This window comes from Heliconius melpomene, chromosome 8 (assembly GCF_056956725.1).
Source record: "Heliconius melpomene rosina isolate 202511_hmr_F chromosome 8, ASM5695672v1, whole genome shotgun sequence".
NCBI lineage: Eukaryota > Metazoa > Arthropoda > Insecta > Lepidoptera > Nymphalidae > Heliconius > Heliconius melpomene.
In genome coordinates this window covers 4,312,085-4,335,378 of record NC_140396.1, presented here as the reverse complement: position 1 = coordinate 4,335,378, position 23,294 = coordinate 4,312,085, and the positions used below count along the sequence as shown (strand labels likewise).

Below are 23,294 nucleotides of genomic sequence, written 5' to 3'. Positions count from 1 at the left end.
GTAACTGGCTTTACGTAGTTATAAAATCAACTTCACGCTGTATCACGCACACAGTAGGATAGGCAGAGGGAACCTAGTGTTGAGACACTTCGTTCCCCACATTCTGCCGAATTCTGGAGGCATTGCCTGATGAGTGGCAAACCTCGCTTTTAAAAGAAATGGAAATATAAATTTAATTAAATATTTCATCACCTCGAGTGGAGATCGAACCCGCAACCAGTCGGTTTTACCTCTAATTGACCTCGATTAATTAGTTATACTGTTTTATAATATAAATTCATTCGTATTTTTCAACACCATGGCGTCGCATTCAAAAAGACTATATGCAAACAAAGGTATTGATTTCAAGTTAGGAGAATATTTCAAACCCTTTTGTTTCTCCGATACTGTATTGATTTTTACTACCTAGATATATTTTAACTAAGCAGAAAATAGAAAAGAGAGAAAAATAACGCATAGTCTACATTTTGTATATTTTGGTAGAGATCTCATTGTCATAGAAATGTGATTGATATGTTTTTACACCATTATGTTAATCAAAAACATTTTATTTATTAACTTATAAATAATTTAAGGTCCTAGGCAGTGACCTGACTGTCAGACGTGTAAATATCAGAAATGCCCCATTACTAACGTTCTAAACTTTAGGTGGACGAGCGGGGAGCAGAATTCTACAGTATGCTTCTGTTTAAAAGTCTGACAGCTGCCCACAGCGGAATTTACAGTTGCGTTGTAACAAATATCGCTGGGAAAGCCAATATGTCTGCCGAGTTAGCTATTAAAGGTATACTTTAATATTTATTTCATGTATTTTGTTATAATTCGTGTTTATTGAATACAAATATTTTGATAACACAAGTTAATTTAGAGCGTAAATAGAAAGATATGTTCGTTTAACTTTGAGTGAGAAAGACTATATATAATTAGTGTTTCAGAATCGCTAACTATATTATTTATCTGTGGTCGACAGTATTGGCGGGACATTAATGACATGTGGTTCAAATTATAAATATTAAATTTTAACTTGTATCATGTAAGTTATTGTTGTGAAGAAAGTAAAGGAAAATAATAAAAATAAATAAATATTAAAATGTTATGGCAATGTATGTTAATTGTTAGTGAGTGCGTTACGTCATTCTTAAAAGTAGTCTGTACGAGACTCATCAGTCAGTTTAATTTTAATTAGTTTTTTTAATTACTTATACAATTAAAAAAGTGCAACAATTTAAACTTTGTTAATAAATAATCTTCATAATGTCTGTAGTACCACCATATTGGCAAATGGAGCCATCAGATGGAGCAGTACTGCTTAATGGATCCCTCACAATCAGCTGTGATGCGAAAGGTCATCCTCCACCAGCTATTTACTGGACTAAGTTTACAGGTAAAATAATTTAATAATAATTTAAAATAATATAAATCCTTAATTCACTTTAGTTTTTATTATAAAAAGTTATCATTAAAACATTACATGGATACAGACGCCTTCATAACGAAAGCGCCTGCAAAACGTAAAAAAAAAAGATAAAAAGCAACGAATATTTTATATAGGATGCAATTCAAATTCGTAGGTAGCACAGAAACAGCGCTGGGCGGAGTGTCTGATCCAGTGGTGCTCAGCAACGGGTCATTGCGGCTGGAGACTGCTCGTGCAGAACATTCTGGAAAGTATCGCTGCAGAGCTGAAAATGGCGTGGCACCAGCTCTATCCAAGACCCTCACGATACACGTTAATGGCAAGTATAATGTGCTCGCTATAAAAATAACCCCTTTTCATATCTCGTACGTTTGCATTAAAGCACTAAATGGAAACATAATGGCGCAAACGATTTGAGACACTTAACCGTTTTCCACCACTTTTCCTCGCATTTTTTTTTAGTTTATTTCTAGTAATGAAATATCATTTTAATGTCGCTTGAAATATTTTTTTCATTCGAACATCGCTGTAGAATGTCAGTGACCTATTTCGCGGGCGCAGTCGAAATGTGCCTATAAAATATTTTTATTTAGTTCAAGCTCGAATATACAAAAATATTTTTCTTGAAATATTTCGAAAGCACTTACGTTTCATAAATAAAAACTACGATACACGAAACTTCGTTATATTATTTACAAATGCCATACACAGAATAAAGTAAGCTATTTCAATTTGTTGATTCTTTAAAACGATTGCACTGATGCGGCTTAATTCTCAATTTACTAATAGTTTACTCAATTTTTGCTATTTATTTACATATAAATTTAATATATATTTAAACTAACCTAAGTTTTACTATACCTACTAAATTTTACATTTCTATACATACATATACGGCTGTGGGTTCGATTCTCACTCGCAGAAACGAATATTGGAATAGGAATGAAATAATCATTCCTAATTCTGCTGTAGTAACAAGATAACGTGCGCCATTAAATTCCACATATAGCTTTAAATATAAAAAGTAAATTAATTATAATTACTATCAAAATAGAACCAGCAAGATTCGAAACACCATCAGTGAACGTAACAGCAAAACTAGGGGAGACAGTTCGATTGGCGTGCGTCGCGAGAGGCGATAACCCCCTATCCATGACTTGGAGCCACTCGGGAAGAGCTCTACCCAACTCTGATTACAGGTATGATAATTTACTTCAAAAGTATTCTGTCCACACTTCAACTTCAAATGCAGAAGTTCTCGATAATTCAATTTTAAAACAAAACTTTAAGAAAGTTTAAATAGGACAAAGAAAGTAGTAGTAGGTACAACAAAAGTGTAATCTAGTAGAAAAACTGCATTGAGATAATTGAATTGGGCGTCTCGTAAAGTTTCGCTCTTTTGTTAGGCAACGGTATATCAAGCATTTATTTTGGGTCATTATGCATAATTTTATGCATGCATTATCAATAGAAAATATTGTACATGTACTTAGTTATTCCAAAATTATTATTTTTTACTAATATAATATTTTTTTAACTTCACGCTTTTATCTCATACATAGCAAGGTAGGCAGAGGGAACCTGGGAACTTAATGTTAAGTAACACTCCGTTCCCAATAAACACTTCCGTTCTCCACTTTCCGCCGAATTCTGGAGGCATTGCGTTTGAGTTAATATTATTTTTATGTGTAGAGTTGGTAGGTACAGATTTTTAAAATAGATTAAACATTTTTTAGATACGTTAAAATATTTCATGATATTTCAAATATTTCTCGCAATTTTTTAAATCGACTAAATAAAAACAAATAACTCAATGACCTAGAATGAAAGAGGTCATCATTCGCATTGGCCTCTATAATGAATATTTGAGAGGCCGGAGCGCGGAGGGACAGCGTAGTAAATTGGTGATTGAGAGGGTTGATAGAGAGTACTTTACTTTGTATTTTATCCACATATAAACTCTGGCTTGGTTAAATATTATATAGCTAAGTTTTATATTTTATATCTTTGTAAATATTATATAAGTAAGTTCATCAAAATATTTAAAGATTAGTTGTTTTAACAATTAACTATAGTGTGACTGTAATGCTATAGTTGTGGGTTTGATCCCCACTCGATGAAATAAATTATTATTTATTAATATTTTCATTTATTCGCTCTGGTAACAAGGCAAAAGCCCGGCTTTGAGGTCCGCTACTGAACATGCAATGGGGTTTCTTGGGGATTGGAGTGTCTGCCAACCCTGCTACTTGCGGGATCTAGCGTGAAGCTGATTATATTATACTCTCTCTTTCTTCTCTGTATGATTTCAAATAAATGTAAAGATGAAATAAAATAATGAAATGGAGCAATTTTTTATATAGCAACTACTATATAAAACTACTTACGCCAATTCTCGTATTTTATACTTACACGGACAAGACTAAACCTCTAAGGACTCATTTGGTATTGTAGAATGAGTATATCAGAAACTCGTAGCGCGGAGGGATTGCGGAGTGAGCTAGTGATCGAGAGGGCTGATAGACGGGATTCCGGGGTTTATCGTTGTCAGGCGTCCAACCCCTACGGCAGGTCGGATCACTTCGTGCACCTTGGGGTTCAAGGTTAGTGGATTTTTATAATGTATTTTTAAATAAGAAGAAATGTTACTTATTTATAATAATAATTATAATTGAGTATTACTCAAAAACATAAATACGATTTTTTTTACTTCAAATACTTGATAGTATTATAATAGTGAATTTTATTATATCGAATTATTACATTGCAGTTACTTTTCTTTCAAAATTAAACTCAAAACAAGGGTAAATTGTTATCATTACCATTTTTAATTTATATTGGTGAATTAACTAAATTATAATGAACTAACTAAATTTATTTAAAAAAACCTAAATTCATATATTCTCATTTAAAATCATCCGTAGCCGCATTAAATGCACACAGAAAAGTAATAAACTCAAGTTGTTGAGATCCTCGGCCAGTATTTTCTCTCTTGGCATCTAGCGAACGGCGCTAAACAAGCAAAGCGTAAAAGTGCTTAACATAGCTTGTTTACAGTGCAAACCTCTCAAATAAACTTCTATGTTTTAAACTCTTTTATAATTCAAGGAGTTTTTAGTTAATGCTTTATACTTGTCTTTAAGCTTACTCACTTACCCTCATGTTACTCGTATCTGGTTTAATCAACTTAAGAATATGAGCTGTGTTTATATTAAAAGTTAAAACTGACACAACTTTGTTGTCAAATTATAAAAATTGGTTTATTATTTATATTAAGAATTAAGACTTATAAATCAATTAATTTAAGACTTATAAATACAAAATCTCTTTATCTACTATCTAAATTTATTATCTTTTAGAGCCACCTGAACCGCCGGCGAACTTTCGAGTATTGGACGCTACGTCGCGGTCGATCCGTCTTCAATGGCGTAGACCGTACGACGGGAATTCCCCGGTGCTTGGTTACGTAGTGCAGTACAGAAAACATGACTCGGGGAATCCTGATGCTTGGAGGGATGCAGATACACATAATGTGTCTGTTAATTCTCATAATATAGACACGTATTCGGAGTAAGTACATTTTTTAAATTAAAATGGACTAAATGGAATTATTTTGTATGACTGCCTTTAATTATGTTTAAAACTATATATTCAGCAAGACTCTTATTAAGCTGATAAGAAAATTTTAAGTAATAATGAAATAATATGAGCAATAGTAATGAAGTACTAATTTCAAAATTAAATTCTGTGCTTTTATTATACATATCCACATGAATATTTCATACTTTAATTTCTTTACCAACAATATTTTGAAACATCGGCTGAATCCTTAATGTATGTAACAGTCGCTATATTTTAATTATTTCCTTAAATTAAAAAATATTAAAATATGCCTCCCTTATTGTAAAGCATGACATAAAAAATATCTGTAAAGTAATATAAACGACAAACCTTAACTTCTGAACTCATCCAGGATGGAAGACGCAACGATATCAGGTCTAGAACCAGCTACGGCGTACTTGGTGCGCGCGCGCACGGTGACTGCGCAGTTTGCGTCGGCGCACACGCGCGCCCTACTCGCGCTAACATTACACGAACCGCCCGCGCGGGCGCCCGTCGGCTTACGGGCATCGGCGCCTCGCTCGTCCACTATAGAACTTGCTTGGCAGGTGATTACAGTTAATAATATTAATTTATAATAATCATCATCATAAACATTTTTATATTTTTTAAATTGTTGCTTTTATAATATAGGTTAGTCAATTACTTAAATTTAATAAATAGTTGTCGGTGAACAAACAACTTTTTCAAGAAAATATCAAATAAATGAATGCCACGTGTTTAATTTAGGCGCCCCCGACGTCAGCGTGGAATGGAGAGCTATTAGGCTACACAGTGTGGTGGTGGCCATCAGCTGACGGGTCGTTATCTGGCGGCGCTAATGTGGGAATGGAATTTGCTACCGTAAGAGGGCATATCAATAAGTATACTATAGAAGGACTTGAACATTATACAAGGTACGTTTGTGTATAAATAGAAAATAATATAAAAATATTAATCTTTTTATAACTTTAAAATGGGCTTCTTGTTTTTGCTATCTTGTGAAGACTAAAATTCTATAACCCGTAGAAGCGAGAAAAATATTGTTGTACTATAATACCATTTTTATGATATGTTCTTCCCTTAGGTATTCAGTGAGCGTAAGAGCTTTCAACAGTGCTGGCGCTGGACCGGCTACAGCTCCTGTAAATACACTTACGCAAGAAAGTGGTAAATTCATACTAAATTCTAACATAATAATAATAATAATAACACCGTTTTATAATAAATAAACTTAGACTTGTTTTATAACATATAGATTCAAATAAAATAATTGTGGTGGTGAAGTCGTTATTTAAGCTATATATTTAAAACTTTTGTTCTGGATCTGATTGATCTCTGCTGATAACCATAGATAATAGTTTATTTCTTTGTGTTTTCATTATATCCTTGTATAAATTAATAATCGTTTGCCAGTGCCATCGGAAGGTCCACGAGCAGTCAGATGTAGGGCGGTGTCTCCACAAAGCTTGAAGGTGGAATGGTCTCCGCCACCAGCTCACGCACATCATGGCGCCTTATTAGGATACAAATTGCTTTACCGACCGGAGCACAGTGAGTAAATTATGGTATATGTCCAGGAGAAATCTATTTGCTTTTAGATTTTTATATTAGAAATCAAATCATCAAAAATATGTATAATAATTTTTTTTTTTAAATATTTTAACTAATAACTATATAACTAGCATTTTAAAAAAATATAAAGGAGATTTGTAATAATTTCTAAGCGTAACTCTCCTAGCTGAGTGAAGGCAGTTGTTTGTCGGCAGCGGCAGATTGGCTGGAATGGGAAGTTCGGGGGAACAATGTTCCCAGTATTACCACTGGGGCCGAAGTCAAGAGAGTCGCTGGTGTAGAAACCTTGCTGCTGGCTCTAAGACCTCATATGAATTATACAGTGCAAGCTTTAGCGTACACTGCTGCTGGTGACGGCGTTCCTGCACATCCTATACATTGTATCACACAACAGGATAGTAAGTATTAAATATATTTATATCATTTTATTATTCATATATTTTTATTATTTTCCCAAGTTAATAAATTCATTCATTCATTCATTTCATCAGGATTTTATCATAGATATTTTAATTCGATATTTCACCTACCTTTGTGTAAAATGAATGATTGTAGAATGATTGCTATGGATTCTTTGTTACTTAAAGACCTACGATTTTATTTGTACGCTGAAAAGTTCGTGAAGTTCTCATTTTACTGTATTCGTTATTGTTATTATTTATTTATTTGTTTATATTTTTTTACTGTCTTTGTTCTTGTTTATTTATTTATTCTGATATTCGTGGCGCAGGGGCACAAAGTGTGTCTGTAAACCGACTGGTTGTAGGTTCGATCCCCACTCGAGAAAATTAAATATTTATTTAAATTTATATTTCCATTTCTTCACTCTGATGTCGAGGCAGGTGTTTGATTTTATTCTTTGATTTGAGTTGTAGAATTCGACATGGCACTTTTTCTGACCTAGCAAATTATAGGTTTTGTAAATGTATACTGATAGTATTAAAAAGTGTTAAAACACTAAATTATATCCTGACTGAAACAATATCAAATGTAAATTTTAATAATTGACGTACATTATGAATTAAATAGTACCAGACATAAAGCTCCTAATTTACCACTTGAATATGACGATACAAGTAAATGTACCGTCGTTCTATTAAATTAATTGTTTCACTTACGTGCTTATAGTTCGTGATGTAAAGCGACTGAGTGTTCACAACACGCAAAAGTATACTAAAAAGTATATTATTACAGCAGTAAGTTAATAGAGCTTTTAAAATGAGATGCGCTGTTTAGCCGCGGGAGAATAACCGCCATTATTTGCATAACAAACACATTTAATTGTTAAAGTGCAGCCATACTGTTAAATATGCAATATTATACGTAATATTCGTTTATTATGTTGAGTTAGGGAAATTGTAGAAAACAATGTTTCATTTAATATATTTTCTTTAACATTTTAACTATTTTTAACGTTTATACAACTCTAGTATAGACCATATATTCCTTTTTTCTTTTCTTACTATACATACATACATAGGTTCACGCTTTATCCCTAGCGGTGTAGTCAGAGAGAACGGAGCGCCAAACACTACGGTCTCTACATACCTCTTTCGCCTCGTCCACTGTCATCAATCTCTTCATACATGCCCTCGGGGGGGATCCTCATGCTTTTTACGTGACCTTCCTCCAGTATCTTTGATACTGTGTTTTCGTAGGTCATCCAAGGTCTCCTCCTATCCCCCGGAATTAGATCGTTTGACTAATGACTTTGAAATGACTAATGTTTTGAACTAAAATATCCTAAATTGTCAAATGTGTTAAAGTTCTTATAGAAAATGCAAAAACTGCGAGAGGACAAAGTTAATTTAATATCTCTTACAGCGCCAGGTCCTCCAGCTGCTGTGAAAGTGATAGCTACCTCAGTTACTTCTTTAGCGGTCAGCTGGCTCCCACCGAGTCGACCGAATGGACCGATATTGTACTATACCGTATTTTATAAAGAACTTGGACGGTAAGCAAATAATAATCTCCTTTTTACATTGTATATTATAGTTGCCGTTGTACTGTGTTGGCATTGTGAAGGATGGGGATTTTCGATGGTAATAAGACGTAACGTGGCGTATATCCCGACGGCGAGAACTAGGAAACGAATGGCCCTAGGCCTTATATGCCTGGTCCTTATTAATTGGTCTTTAAACATTATTTACCTCTAACTAGGCTACTTACTTTATATCTAAACAAAAGTGAGAAGAAAAAATAAATAAAAATTATATATTTTATTTCTATAAAATAAATACCTACTTATTAAAATATACAAATTCTGAACAAATAACAATCATTAACAATATTTTAGAGACAGACCTCCTCAAACGACGACAGTCCAAGCGGAAGACCTGGAGATGTCGGTAGGTCTAGGCGGGTACACCGAGCTGCGGTCTCTGTCGGAGAGCGCCACGTACGAGGCCTGGGTCGCGGCGCATTCAGCTGCTGGAGAGGGCGAGCCTTGTGCTCCTCAACCAGCTACTACTACTTCTAGAGGTGACAACTATAACTTTATATATTGTAAAATAGAAAAATACTATATTACAGTCATTAACAATTAGACAGGCCTAAATGTTAAACTAAACTACTCAATACATTCTAATGAGATTTAACGTTTTTTCAATCAACTGTGTATATAATCAAAAGAAATGTAAAACATTTTTTTACATGAATTATTGAATAATAGGTAAATAAACAATCGCCATAAAACTTGGTTTAACTTAAGAAATATGTTTCTTCCAAAGATATCTAAACCGAGATATAAAAATAAAATACTCTCTTAGCTGCAGTCAGGCTATTATCATTCGGAGTATGGGTTCGAGTACAGTGCGGGCATTCGCTTAGACTAGCGTGTGCATCGCGCGGGGAACCCGCACCCAGAGCCCGCTGGCTGCGGGGTGACCGGCCTATTACCCACGACCCTAGAACCCACGTTACTCCTCACGGACCACTTGCTATACATGGTAAGATTATCTTGATAAAAAGACTAATGCTTTTTTTATTTAGCTTTTATTTTTATTTTCTAATATTATGCCTCGCGTATACACAAAAAAGCAATAAACAAAATAAGCACATCACAAAATTGAACCCACTACCATTCGCAACAGAAGTAGATGCATCAACCAGCGGCAACTACACGTGCTCCGCGCGTAACTCGTTCGGCTCGGAGGAGGCGACGTACCGCGTGGAGTGCGCGTCGCCGCCCGCCGCGCCCGCCCTCGCGCTGGAGCGCGCGGCGCACAACGACGCGAAGCTCACCTGGCGGACGAACCACCATACTTCTGCACCACCTCATGGTAAGTTATATTTTATTTTGGGTTCACGTTTATACTTTTCTCTAGAGCCTTAGCCACCGATAGAATGGACTTTTGTCCTAAAAAACGCGGAAAAGCGTATTTCTATATTCTTATATTAATTTATATTTTCAAATGTATAATTTATTTCTCTCAGTTAATAAATTAAGTATTTATTATTGTTTTATATGCCTTATTGTATACCATAATTAAAAATTTGAAAAATAAAGGAAACAAAGCAAAAATGTTATATTAGGATATATAGAGGGGTAGGCAAATAGAATCCCGAATTCTATGTTACGTGTTGAGTGGTGGAACTTAATGCCGTATTTTGTATATTCTTATATAAGAAGTGAGTAGATATTATGTGAATATTCATGAGCTTTTCAGAATTATCTAATTTCTGCAGTAAATACGTATACCAAATGTTATTGTTCTTCCTATTAAAAACTGACCGTATAAATATTAAAATGTACCGTAAACATCTAACCCTATTACTAAAAGTTTTAAAATAGATATGTAAATAACTAAAATAGCTCCTAATATTCTTAAACTGTCGTGCTCCTACTCCCTGAGGCCCAGCCTATTATAATGCATAAAGTTAAACCTTGTTAGTTTTAAACTTTATAACATTTGGTTTATATTACCTAACTAAGTATACATTACAGGTTAGTTCATTTATGTATATGAGAACTAAATTGTATTTTATAGAGCTATCAATACATTTTGATTTTGTTATTCTTGTTCAGAAATGTTCTCAATTTGTTATAGCTGTGACCTACTTTATTATAAACTTATAGATACTTATTTTTATATTTTACTAATTTATTTTAAATGTATATACAAATATGGCAGTATGTCTCCCGTATTTTGGATTTGGATAATCCTGTAACATCTTCAATACACAATTCAGGATTCAGGATTCGGAGTTCAGGATTAGCCATTTATTACGGAACATCTACTTATGAATATATAATGAGAACTTTGTAACGAAGACGTGCTGTAAACGCAATGGTTTTGGGTTCAATTCCCGCTCGGGAAAACTTAAATATTTTCAAGATTGTTTGAAAGAAATGAAGAAAGGACGGAATGCAAAATCAGTGTAAATTGTAAGATAATTTGGTCCACACATCTTTTTAAATATTGGTGACACTTTATTAACAGCAATTCATTTGGAGGAGGTTATCAATTCGACTGTATTTTGCACTGTTTATTACCTACCTCTGAACTTTTTACTCGGCGATTATGATTTTGACGATTCTTTTTTTATTTGTAAGTTGGTGCTTCCAATTTGGTTCCATTGATATTGTTTTGTTTATTAATAATATTATTAAAATTAAAAATACCATTTTAGGAGATAAGTAAAAATTCAAATCATAAACAGGTTTCACAATATACTGGGTTCGAGTCCGAGACGACAGCGGTGACACAGAACCAGCGTCTCGCGGGGAAGAAGAGCGTAGAATAGAAGCTGGGGGTGAAGCGGCCAGTGTTATACTGAGAGCCCTATCGTGTGGTGCGACGTATTCAGTGAAAGCCGTCGCACATTCTAGAGCTGGATCGTCTCCGCCGTCAGCACCGTTGCTCGTGCGGACTAAGCCTCCAGGTGATCAATTGTTGTGCTAAGCTTTGTACATATATATAATAGATGGATTTAAGAAATTCGTTACGTTGAAGTGACTTTCATCTATATACATAAAATCGAAAGGTCACTCACTCATCACGAAATCTCAAAAACTCCATGTGCTAGGAATCTCAAATTTTGCATAGGAGTTATTTATAGGACGTAGGTGCTCGCTAAGACGGGAATTTGCAATACTCGACTTTTGAGGGGTTCTTTTTGGGGTCGAAAGTTTGTATGAAACTTCGTTACTACAAATGCTAGGAGTCCTCAAATATTGCATAGACGTCACTAGGACGTAGTCATGGAGACAGAAATTAATAATAACATATGTTAGTTCACGCGGGTGTAACCGCGAGCGGGCCGCTAGTGTAATATATTAATAACCCGCGGCTTCGTCCGCTTGTATTACACAAATTTTTATTCTCACATTGAAATAACTAATAATATTATCATTTTAAAGACAGTATCTATACACTGATAGTTAAAGTTGCAGCCAATTCAATAAAACACTTTTTTTGTAGCAATATTGACTCTATATTAATATAACTTTTTTATTTCTGAACCAATTGACATAAAAGAAAAAATTAATATAATTAAACGTTAAAATTTTACCAAATAAAATAGTGAAAACTGTATTTAAATCGGTTAATCCATTTCTTAGAAAAACATAATTAAAAAATTAAAAAAAAACAATGTATTGAGTTCATTATTAAAGGATCCCCCAATCAGAGAATTTTATATATCTTCCATGTACAGACATGCACTTTTTATACATTTGTCTATGTCATCTAAAACTCGTAAAAGCAAAAGCTGCTTAAGAAAACAATGAATCTGATAAAATAATAATTCCAAATTGAATGCGTCCGCCACGTGATTAGCCTCACCAAAAGACGTTTCAAAGGGAATATCGACACCGAGATTGCTATCTTTTGAAAGCCAACCCTCTTGTGTATCGATAGTTGAATGTCTCTCTACGTCTCTATTAAAGTTGCTGCCTGATTTGAAACTCAACCGTGGCTAGATTGGAAAACTTATTACGACCAATTCTGTCGATAACTTTTTATGACTAGTGTTGTTCAGTTTTGCTCTGGACTGATATGGAATGTCAAGAATATTGCAAGTTGCTACCCTTAAAATTTTGAATTTGGTTTGTATTTTTTCAAATTAATGTTGGAACGGTTATAGGACTGTTAGGCTTTTGTATACGCATAGAAAGTGATATAACAGTTGCAGAATAAATAAATATTTAACATTAAATTATATTAAAATTTTCTATATTTTTCCCAGATGGTTTTTAGTGTTAATAATTACACAAAAGCAAAAACTTTTCGATTTTGATTATCTTTTCATTACATCTCTTCTGTTTATTTTAAATGAAAATGAAAAATCAAATAGTTATTATATTCGTTAAGCACTTTTCCAAAGACATAGCATTAATATTTTCGTAGTATTAGTATGGGAAGGCGGAGGAAATTCGGAGAACCAGGAAGAAGGCGCGGAAGCAGCTATATGGAGTAACAGCAGCGCGCTGGCGCTAGACGCGCGGAGAGCCGTGCGCTGCGGGGCCCGCCTTGTGCGCCTGCAATGGCGGAGAGCTGACATCACTCTCACCTGGAGAGATGCTGATCTAACTTCTCTACACCATCATAGGGAGGTTAGAAACGGGTAGTTTTAAATAAATTAGAGACGTTACTTTTTTTTTTTTTTTCAAGTCCATGATATACCCGCACCACATATAGCAGGGTAGGCAAAGGGAACATGGGAATCTACTGTCAAGACACTCCATTCTCATTATGACACTTTCGTCCCCCACTTTCGCCGGATTCTGGAAGCATTGTATGTTGAGTGGCGAAACTCTACACCGCGCTATGCCTCGTTACCAGAGCAAATGGTATCCTCGAGTGGGAAGGCCCACAATAGGCCTCTACATTTTTATTAATATTATCTTTTAACAATATCATTTTCCCTGAAACAAATAATGTGATTTTTTAATAGGTTTTGATTGGAGGATTAACTGTGGGTACTTGGTATGCTCTAAAACTGTGGACGTCAACCGACTCTGGTCGACATCAAGCCGTCATTTATGCTGCAACTACAACTCATTCCGGAGGTAAATATATTTAAAACAAACTTGTGAGAACAAGCTTTCATGTTCACTCCAATAATGCCTATCCTGCTATATGCGGGATAAAACGTGAAACTAAAAAAATGTTTAATGTTTAGAACGCCTCCGTCGTCCAGTCGCCTTCCAATCTGAGGGTACCCAAACCACTACCATGAGTAACGGCGACAACGCCGACCGAGTTCTTGGTGCGCTGTCTCTCGCCTTTGCCGCGCTCGCCGCCATCGCTGTGTCAGCCTTGCTTCTTGTACTTATGGCGAAAAGGAGGTAATGTTATATATTATGCGTGTAAATCTATGTGATTTGTGTGGACAATTGTTTTATTATTAGAGCACTGTTAAAGCTAAGCGCTGCTTCGATATTTAGTTTCAATTTTAAGAATTCGAGCGGAAAACGGAAAAGAGTGTTTTAATACTACGTTTTCTCAACTTGCCCAGCTGTAACATGTAACAAATTTTGAAGTGAAGAGTAAAACTAGTTTTGAATGAATTATTAATGTTGTAACAAATTTGTATTAATATTTCCTGGGAGAGGGAACGTAGAAACCTAGTGCTAAGATACTCTGTGCCTATTAAGACACTTCCGTGCAATATATTTCGCTGATTTCTCGAGGCAGTACGTGTTGAGTATCGGAACTTAACGGGTTCTTCCTCATTACCAGAACGTGAAAATGAAAATATTAAATTAATTCATTCCCCCGACTGTCAATTGAACCCACGACCGTCGCGCTACTGGCCTCAAATGTATATCATTAATTTGAATAGACAGGCTCTCTTTATCTTTTCGTAAATAGGAAGAGATGCTTCAAGTTACATTACTATGAACCAAACTAATTTATATAAAGTAATGTCATTAAAGTCTTTATGTATTGCATTAAACGGTACAATCTATTATAATATTTACAGCGTACATTTCGCCAAGTATCTACTTTAGCTTTCACATTTATATTTCATTAAAACTAATTTCTACAAATGATATTAAAAATGTAATATTACAAACATAATATTATGGCCGTTTTTTTCTTATTGTTATAATATTATATACTAGAGACTGAAATGCGGCTTCCCGTGCTTGAATCGTAGTACAAAATATTCCAAACTCATATTTGTTAATTTCATACAAAATATGCATAAGTTCGCCAACTTATCCTGTAAATGATACGGAGGTCTCGGTGGGACAGTACAACTCGCACTTGACCGGTTTTTTTCATTAATGAAAAGTATTCTTGTCCTTTCTAATAACCTTTAAAAGCAAGAATACAAAGTGGAACAAACATCCATCCTCACAAACTCTTGCATATAAATATAAATAAAACGTGTGAATGTCATATAGGCAGCTTGGTTCCTTCGGCCTATTCTTCTTTATGTTAAACATGCGTAACGTAAAAAGAAATTTAGAACATGAGCAATCTTGTACAGATTAGACATTATAGCTGAAACAAAAAAAGTCGAAAGGTATAGGCTAAAACTTCTAATAAATTTTACAAAACGACGCCTTTAAATTCAACAATATTTTAGCACACTTCTATCATGCGGCGAACAAATCGAAGAAGACAACCGCCGCTGCAGTCACTCCGCAGCCAGCACCGACAAGTCAGTGTGTCCTGAACAGCAGAACCTAAGGAACTGCCAGCACGACTACAAGCACGACAAGCTGTCCCCGGCCTCCGGTGAGAATTTATGTACGATGGGTGTTTTATTATTTTACAGTATTATAGATTTAAGCATGGTATGTAATGTGTGTAATATTTTTCGTTTTGTTTTTTTCTTCAATTTTGCCTTTGTTTCAGTAAAAACATTTAATTCTAATAAAATTACTCGATAAAAAATTGCAATTTCTTTCATCGAACTTTTTAATAATCGCTTTTATAATTTCTTTTCTAATACACTGCACTCCAATAGTGTTTCGCTTCTAAGCAATTTTCGTACACATTTATTAATTTAAAAAACCAATTTCTATAATAAATTATTGCAAGCGAATAAAACAGAATTAATAATTCCTAATAATATATCTAAAATATATAATCTAATAGATGTATACGAAATAAGTCCGTACGCAACGTTCGCGGTGGGCGGAGAGACGGCCGCCACGCTGGACCACACGCTGCAGTTCCGAACCTTCGGGCACCGCGACAATGACGCACCTCCGCACCGCCCGTGCAGGAAACACCCCCAACGACATAGAGAGCGGGCTGATGGTATGTTATTTCTGGTTTTATTTTAGTTTCACGATGTATCACGCATATAGCAGGGTTGCACTCGAACCACTACTTGCCGCCTAATTTTCAAGGGAGAGCATGTTGAGTGGGTTTCGGAGGTTCCAAAACCATCACCAGACTAAACTAACTACCAGAATTAATATTGGAGCCAAGCAGAAAAGATATGAAGTAAATATTACAAATTACAAATAAAAAAAATTAAGTTATATACTGTAAAACAAGATATGGCCTTTTGTAATGCGGAATACAGCTTAAAGCTAAACGAAAGAATCTCAATATGCAATGCCTCCAGAATTCGACGTGTCTTAACAGCTATTGCCTTTGCTTACCCTACTACAAGAGGGATACAACGTAAAGCTAAAAACTATATAAATTTCAATCTTACATATATGTATAATAATATTATTCTATAATGAAAGATATACGTAAAGTAAACAATTCAATGAAAAGAATCGTTTAACTTCCGAGGCTGAAGTTTTATCAAAGTTTCTAACTGTAACTTCCGCCGATCTTTAGAAATTATTGTTTGAAATGTATTTTTATCCACAAACTCCCTTCAACTAACCGCTGATACTCAAAGTGCATAAATCAATCCTGAATAAATTTATACTTTTATTGTTAGATAAAACATATAAAATGTTCTTTTCTCGAATTTATTTTGTATAAAATAGATATTTCACACTTAGTTTAGCCATTGTAAATATGATTTTTTTTTTTAAATTATATATACATATAACTATTATTGTCTTAGAAGTGTGCACGAAAATTCCAATAATAAACAATTTATAAAATTGTAGAGAAAATAAAGTTAAACGTAACACAATAAAATGAAAAGAAACAATATTACCATAAAATTACGTCTTATAACATACTAGTAATTATATATTTACTTGTCAATAGTAGAGAAACACCACTCTGAGTGCGAGCTGCAGCACCTGAGCCGCTACGAGAAGGTGCGGCCCCGACACTGCGCCGGAACCTCTTACTGCGTGCCGCTGTCACATCACGGTATTTATTGTTTTATTTCTCCTTTTTTTGTTTTACACTGTATCCCGCATACATCAGAGTAGGTGAAGAGAACCTAGTGTTAAGATACTCCTTTCCCCACTTTCCGCCAATTTTTCGATACATTGCGTACTGAGTGGTGAAGAATCAACGCCAGAGCAACGCCGTGCTTGCCTTGTTACTAGAGCAAGGAAATGAAAATTCATTCCCCCCACTGGATATCTGTATAAATTCTGAGGGAAAGTTATTAAAATTTAAATTGTATATGCTAATTGTTAGCTAACACAATATTTTACTATAACTATTTATGTATGTATAAGAGAACAAATAAATGTACATATAAGAATTAAAAACAGTTTTTACAGAATTATATTAATTTAGTAGTTTTAATAAATTAATTTCAATTATTAAGTTGAGTTTCGCTGTATTATTTCAATCAGTTCAACTTTATGTCTGCGATAATTGGTTCGTCGGGCGGTGGACTTAAGCAAAGATCACTAGACTTATCTCACTAGTCTGGATCTAGAGCCGTAATATTTTTACAAAATATAATTCTTATTTCATCTTAAACTTTTCATAGTGATTATTTAGATAAATTGAATTATTGTCATTTATATGTAAAATGAAAAAACTAATTTTGACGATCCTCAACTGCGTGACTCTGATAATTTATATAAACTGTAGTTGTTTAAAATAATTAACAATTATTTCATAATCTAAATATTCATTACCTTATATAGGGTGCGTGTTTATGTTATACTTTACTAATGGTGTTTTATTTTAAAACGATAATTTTATTATTTATTTTGTTTGAAAAAAAAAACTTTTTCATTTTTGGGAATTAATTTTTTTCTGAATTATATTAGGCTAATATAGAGTAGTTAAAACTGTGGTTTCATATAAAGTGGTGCTGACACTTCCACCCTGTAATAAAGGAGATACGAGTATGTACTTATTATGTTTGTAATTTTTATATTACACACTTGAACCGAATATGTTCTCGATTAATCAAACATGTTTCGTATCATACCTACATATAGTATTGGCAACTTGCACCGTCATAGAGAGATAATGGTTTTCTTACACGAATAACCGAATTTTTCGTAATGTGTAATACATACGTCTATATATATAAAATCGAAAGTAACTCTGTCTATCTGTCTGTCTTTTACGCAATCAGGGCCAAACCGCTAATTCAATTGTGGTAAAATACTCATATAGAAATAATTGAGGGTCGCGGGATGAACATAGGATACTTTTTTTCTCATATTTGTAATATTTTCGATATATACCAATAAATTAAAATACTTATTAATTTGACATGCAATTTCGTTTTCAAATTTTTGCAAGTCGTTGCTAAGCAACAATTTGCAAAGTTTGTTGTTAAAAAACGTCACCCAAAATGAGCTTGCTTAACGCATCTCTCTATTGAAAACTGAAAATAATTTCATAAATATATTTAATAAATATTCGTATAGTTCAAGCGGGCGTAGCCGCGTTCGGGTCCACTAGTACATATATATAACTATCTCATATCTCACCTAGGTATCTCATCTATCATTCACCTACCGACTTGTTAACATATTCCTGCAATTTATCACGAGCTCGCACCTAATAATGATTTATGACTGCGCGAAACGCGCCTCCAACCTACTAATGCTCATATTTGTGTTTATTTGAAAGCAATGAAAAATTTTAATGTGTTGAAGTGAATATTAAAAATGATTTGGGTTTCAATGATTTTCTATGATGAACTTTCTATGGACATGCTACAAATGTAGGACACAAAATGTGGAACTTTCAACTATCGTATATTATAATGATATTTATTGATTTTATTGTAGGTACATACATGATTTTCAAGAGTAAAATAGAAAAATATTTAATAGTTAAATATTTTATAGTTTAGTGTAATTTAGCAAATTTGTAAACGTTTTAAATTATCGATAGCTGTGATATTTAAAATGCTTTTGAAGGCGCTGCAATATTATATAAGGGTCATAATCAGAAAAAGTGTACATTTTGTGTCTTTTCTTGTCCCGCTACTTTGAATGCGTTTTAAAAATACAATTTCAAAGATAATTTAAATATTTTGCCATTTAAGATAAATTTATTTATTAACTCAAAGGTTTTTGTAATATTTTAAATGTATTATGGCTAATAATAGTATTTTATGTTAGTTGCAAAAAACTTTTCAAAATGCTTCCATACAATTTTTCGTGTCCCATTCACCACTTTACTTTTTGAGAATTGATTTGTTACGAATATTTATGATTTTATTTGATTTCGGATATGTTTATATTACTTTACTTTATGCATATTATTAAATAGAACTACTTTTATTGATACATTATTTAATAAATAATATATATGAATTAAGTAAATTTGTCCCAAAATATTGCATTTTCGTTACTCAGGGTTAGTAACGTACAATTAAATTATGAATGCAATTATTTTGAATGGTATTTAATATTAGTTTTTATTGTGGCACCATTATTGTAAAAGTCAAAGCCATCGTAGCTACAACCAGTAGTGTTCTCGCAGCAGTTGAGGGGTTCAAATGTTTTAGAGGGAATGCGTGAAATTACATCTCAGGGTTATAAACGGCTTTTATTTTGGTAAGTATTCTATAATTTCGTTTTCTTGTTTATGTTATTTGCTTCTTTTTACAAAATCTCAAAAAAGAACTTCAGTGCTTGCACATGCAACACGTGGCTTATGAGCAAATATTTAAAAAAGTTAGAAATTCTCAGACTTTATTCTCAATTTTGTTACATTTCGTTACGTAACGAAACTGAGAAAATATGAAGCCTAGTTCATAATTACGTTACCATCGGAAGATATGTACCTATATAAAAAAAAATTGCTGGCATATAAAAAAAATAATTGGTGACTTTTGATGACGTAAAGTAACTAAAAATAATGATTTTTAAGTTTTTTGCCTGTTTGCTTGTTTGTATAATGTGTTTGTGCACGCTTATCTCAGAAACGGCTTAACTGATTTACTTAAAAACATTTTTTTTATTCTTACTTAAATTAGTTGTGATTTTGTAATTACTATTTTTTTCTCTGGAGATAGTGAATTAATAAATATGTAGGTCAAGCGGGTGAGGCTTTTATTTAAAAACAAAAACGTTCTGTACTAGCGTTGTTAAAGATCTAAACAATAAACATAAAATATTATTAAATATATTGATAAATATTTTTTTATTTTCAGTAAGCGTCATGGCTCCTATGTCAAATGCTGAAAGACAATAAAGATATAGAGAACTTCTTAAACAGACCAATCCTATGAAATATGAAGATATGCGGAATAAACACTTACAAAGAATGAAACTTAATTCCAAAGATAACGACTCAAATTTTGATATATTTTAAAGTGGATTTAATTTTATCATTAACTTTGTGATTTCTAACTAGAAATATAAGTTTATTAAGTTACGAACTAGCATTATTATATTGTTAATATTGTCACTTTGTTATGTTTTCTTACATTTATAATTTGTTAATTCAACGATTGAATCTTTAAAATTTTAATCTGTGTCTCATTAAATAAAAAAAAACAATAGTTTTATTCATATAATATTCTTATTTTGTTGTGTATAATGCCTTATGTCATCAGTTTCGTAACAAATATTATCAGTGTTGTTACTTATCAGTTACGTTACGAATTCGAAAATGTCCACTTTTCTGATTATGACCCATAAATATTATGTTGTTCATTTTCACCACTTTTTTCGATAACATAAGGTTGTGATATCGCTTCCACTAGAGGAAACGAATAGCAGCAGCAGCGTTGAGTTCCACCACCCAACACGCAATGCCTTGAAACATAACCTTAAAACGTAACCATTGAGCAGGTGGCGGCAGCGGCGCCGGCGGTGGCAGCCAGGGCGGGTTCTCGGAGGTGTACGCCGGCGACTCCAGTGCCGAGTCGGGGCCGGGCTCGCTGTCGCCGCGCACGCACCACGACCACAGCTAGCGCCGCAAGCCCAGCCCCGAACCGCATTACACCGAAATGAGCTAATTGTTATTTTTACTTTATGTTTGTATCCTATGTAACAGGGAGGGAACGTAGTGTTGAGGCACTTTGTTACTCTCGTCCAATTTTCGATTACGCAATATGATCTCTGTTATATTTTTTAAAATATGTAAACGTAGCGGGATTCGATTCCTCTTGGAAGTTTAAACGGCAGGCAAGGCACGCGGGTTTGAATCCCGTTACGATCAATTTTTTATACGTTTCCTAAAAATATTTTTTCTATTCTTAGTTTTAAACTGTTAAAAAATGAACAATTTTTTATATAGTTATCAATGTTTGTACCTATATGTTGGTATTACGCTTTTTGAGTAGTTAGAGAACCTAGTGTCAAGACACTCCGTTCTGCACTATTTACAGTTTAAGATTACCTGTTGAGTGGCATTGTTGCATTTTAATAATATAAACTTTTTTTTGATCCTGTAGAATTTAAAACTCAAAAGCTTATTTCTGATGCTTGAGAAGTATTTGAAACTTCCTACAAAAGATGACATTCTTTAACATTCTTGGTAAAGGGTTGGGCTAATTAATTTAAAAATTACACGTTAATATATTATAACAAATTGTAATTTTGCTGCATATGTTTTTTTTATTTTTATTTTTAATAATTTTATTTTAATGGTGCCAAATAATACTTGTTAGTTATAGTTTTTACTTTAACAATAAGTGTAAGTATATAAAGGGAAGTATTAAAAACGGTGACTAAGTTCATATGTATGTATTTCAACTATAATTCTAAGCATTTTTTAATTGTTTTGAAATAAAAATCTACTCTACTCTACTCATGTACTTACAAAATACAAAATAAGTATGTGTCAAATACACAGATTTTTGACTCTAAAAGAATAATTATCTATCCTTATCTATTAAGCGCAAAATTAACGAAAAATGATACAATTCGGAGAAAGAACTTACTGTGTTGGCATTGCATAAATATCAAGAACTTTTTACAACTTTAGACAAAAAAATGCCTGTGAAAAAAAATGTGCAAATTTTCTTATATCATACTTTTAAATGTTTCAAACTATTACACAAAGGAATTAAAAAAATAATTCTAATTACAACGCCAATATGTAAATGTAAGAACAATACATTTAAATTGCTAAACAGAACTGATTTATCTCCTAAATCCTGGGATCAAGATGAAATTTAAAGCGTGTTTACCATCACAAGGAAAGAGATAAAGTCAATAGACATTGTTTGTTTGGAAAGCTTTTCCTTCGCTAACGGCCTTTATTATCGTTGACGTTATTGTAGACGCGTTGCAAAAACATTTATACTTAAATAACAAAGTTATACGAGAACATATCGAAAAAAATATTAATTATATGTATGTAATATATATTTTAGATCAGAAACAATTGCCATATAAAAGACTAAGTAACTCTAAATTATTCTAGACTTCTCTACTATCGACTCTGGACTAGACGTTGTAAGGCTAATCGAAATCTTATTATGTCTAATAATAATTACGCTTCAGTTTACTGCCATTTTGCAATAACTTAAGATAATAGCATAAGATTTATTTATATACAATATTTTAATCCGTATTTAAATAATAGAATGTTGCCATGTTTAATCGATTTTTGAATTTGTCTCATGTTGTGAATTGTCATAGAATAGTTAAGGCTATCCCTTTTGCACTTGGACATTTGTATCAAAAAATCGATACAGATAAATAATATCTATATATTTCACATCTGTCTGTCGGTCTGTCTGTTTATTAAGTCACTGAAATATACAGGATTGTTATACGTTTGTATAATAATTAAAAAAACAAGAAATCAGCTAGTTGTGAAATAAAATATCGATATTAAAATTTCTCGTAAACCCGCCAGTGCATTAATTATTAACCGTATAGAAATTGTAAATAGACATTACTTTTTTAAATGGAGCTTAAATTTGTAAATAAATTTGTAGATATCATTAAAAAATCTAGTCAATTTTTATTAAATGTTTTATGACAATATAATTGTATTGTGTAAATATTGAATCTATGTGAATTATGTTTATTGTAATATAAATTAAATTATCTCATTTGTATTTTATTTATTGCCTTTGTGATCTATGATTCGTTAAATAAAATCTAAATAAATATTTATAAAAGTATATTTATAACAGAGGCCTCTTTGGCTCAGTGGCACAGTGTAAACATGTCAGTTGTGGGTCCGATCTCCACTCAAGGGAAGTAAATTATTTCCATTTCCCCGCTCCGGTAGACATTTCTACACAGTTATATGAGACCATAAAATTAAGATTCTAGAGTAAAGGAAACATCCTATAGGTATATATGTACCTCTGAAATAAAACCACAGTATAAACTACTCTATAAAAGCCTAAAACAAATAAAATAAGAGATTTTGCCAAAAATGAAAAAGTGTATTTTTTTTAAACAAAATAATTATTAGAATTATCG

General features: G+C 33.0%; 1 protein-coding gene across 5 annotated transcripts in view; it reads left to right on the top strand.

Moving 5' to 3' along the window:
* The window catches only part of LOC146536761 (cell adhesion molecule Dscam2-like), an 80,374-nt gene extending 57,460 nt beyond the window's left edge, over window positions 1-22,914 (top strand). The window contains exons 15-37 of one of the 5 annotated variants that reach the window (XM_085189011.1): window positions 649-784; window positions 1,265-1,384; window positions 1,572-1,736; window positions 2,472-2,616; window positions 3,872-4,020; window positions 4,777-4,987; window positions 5,391-5,586; window positions 5,768-5,934; window positions 6,105-6,187; window positions 6,434-6,571; window positions 6,787-6,990; window positions 8,417-8,546; window positions 8,889-9,073; window positions 9,361-9,540; window positions 9,688-9,873; window positions 11,255-11,476; window positions 12,943-13,148; window positions 13,490-13,604; window positions 13,718-13,883; window positions 15,134-15,297; window positions 15,649-15,813; window positions 16,735-16,842; window positions 20,700-22,914. In XM_085189011.1, the coding sequence (XP_085045137.1) occupies window positions 649-784; window positions 1,265-1,384; window positions 1,572-1,736; window positions 2,472-2,616; window positions 3,872-4,020; window positions 4,777-4,987; window positions 5,391-5,586; window positions 5,768-5,934; window positions 6,105-6,187; window positions 6,434-6,571; window positions 6,787-6,990; window positions 8,417-8,546; window positions 8,889-9,073; window positions 9,361-9,540; window positions 9,688-9,873; window positions 11,255-11,476; window positions 12,943-13,148; window positions 13,490-13,604; window positions 13,718-13,883; window positions 15,134-15,297; window positions 15,649-15,813; window positions 16,735-16,842; window positions 20,700-20,821 (3,663 nt within the window). In that variant the 3' untranslated portion in view covers window positions 20,822-22,914. Of the gene's footprint in view, window positions 1-648; window positions 785-1,264; window positions 1,385-1,571; window positions 1,737-2,471; window positions 2,617-3,871; window positions 4,021-4,776; window positions 4,988-5,390; window positions 5,587-5,767; window positions 5,935-6,104; window positions 6,188-6,433; window positions 6,572-6,786; window positions 6,991-8,416; window positions 8,547-8,888; window positions 9,074-9,360; window positions 9,541-9,684; window positions 9,874-11,254; window positions 11,477-12,942; window positions 13,149-13,489; window positions 13,605-13,717; window positions 13,884-15,133; window positions 15,298-15,648; window positions 15,814-16,734; window positions 16,843-20,699 lie in introns of all 5 variants that reach the window. The other 4 variants (XM_085189013.1, XM_085189012.1, XM_085189014.1 and 1 more) reach the window with 4 other exon arrangements.
* Window positions 22,915-23,294: the final 380 nt, after the last annotated feature.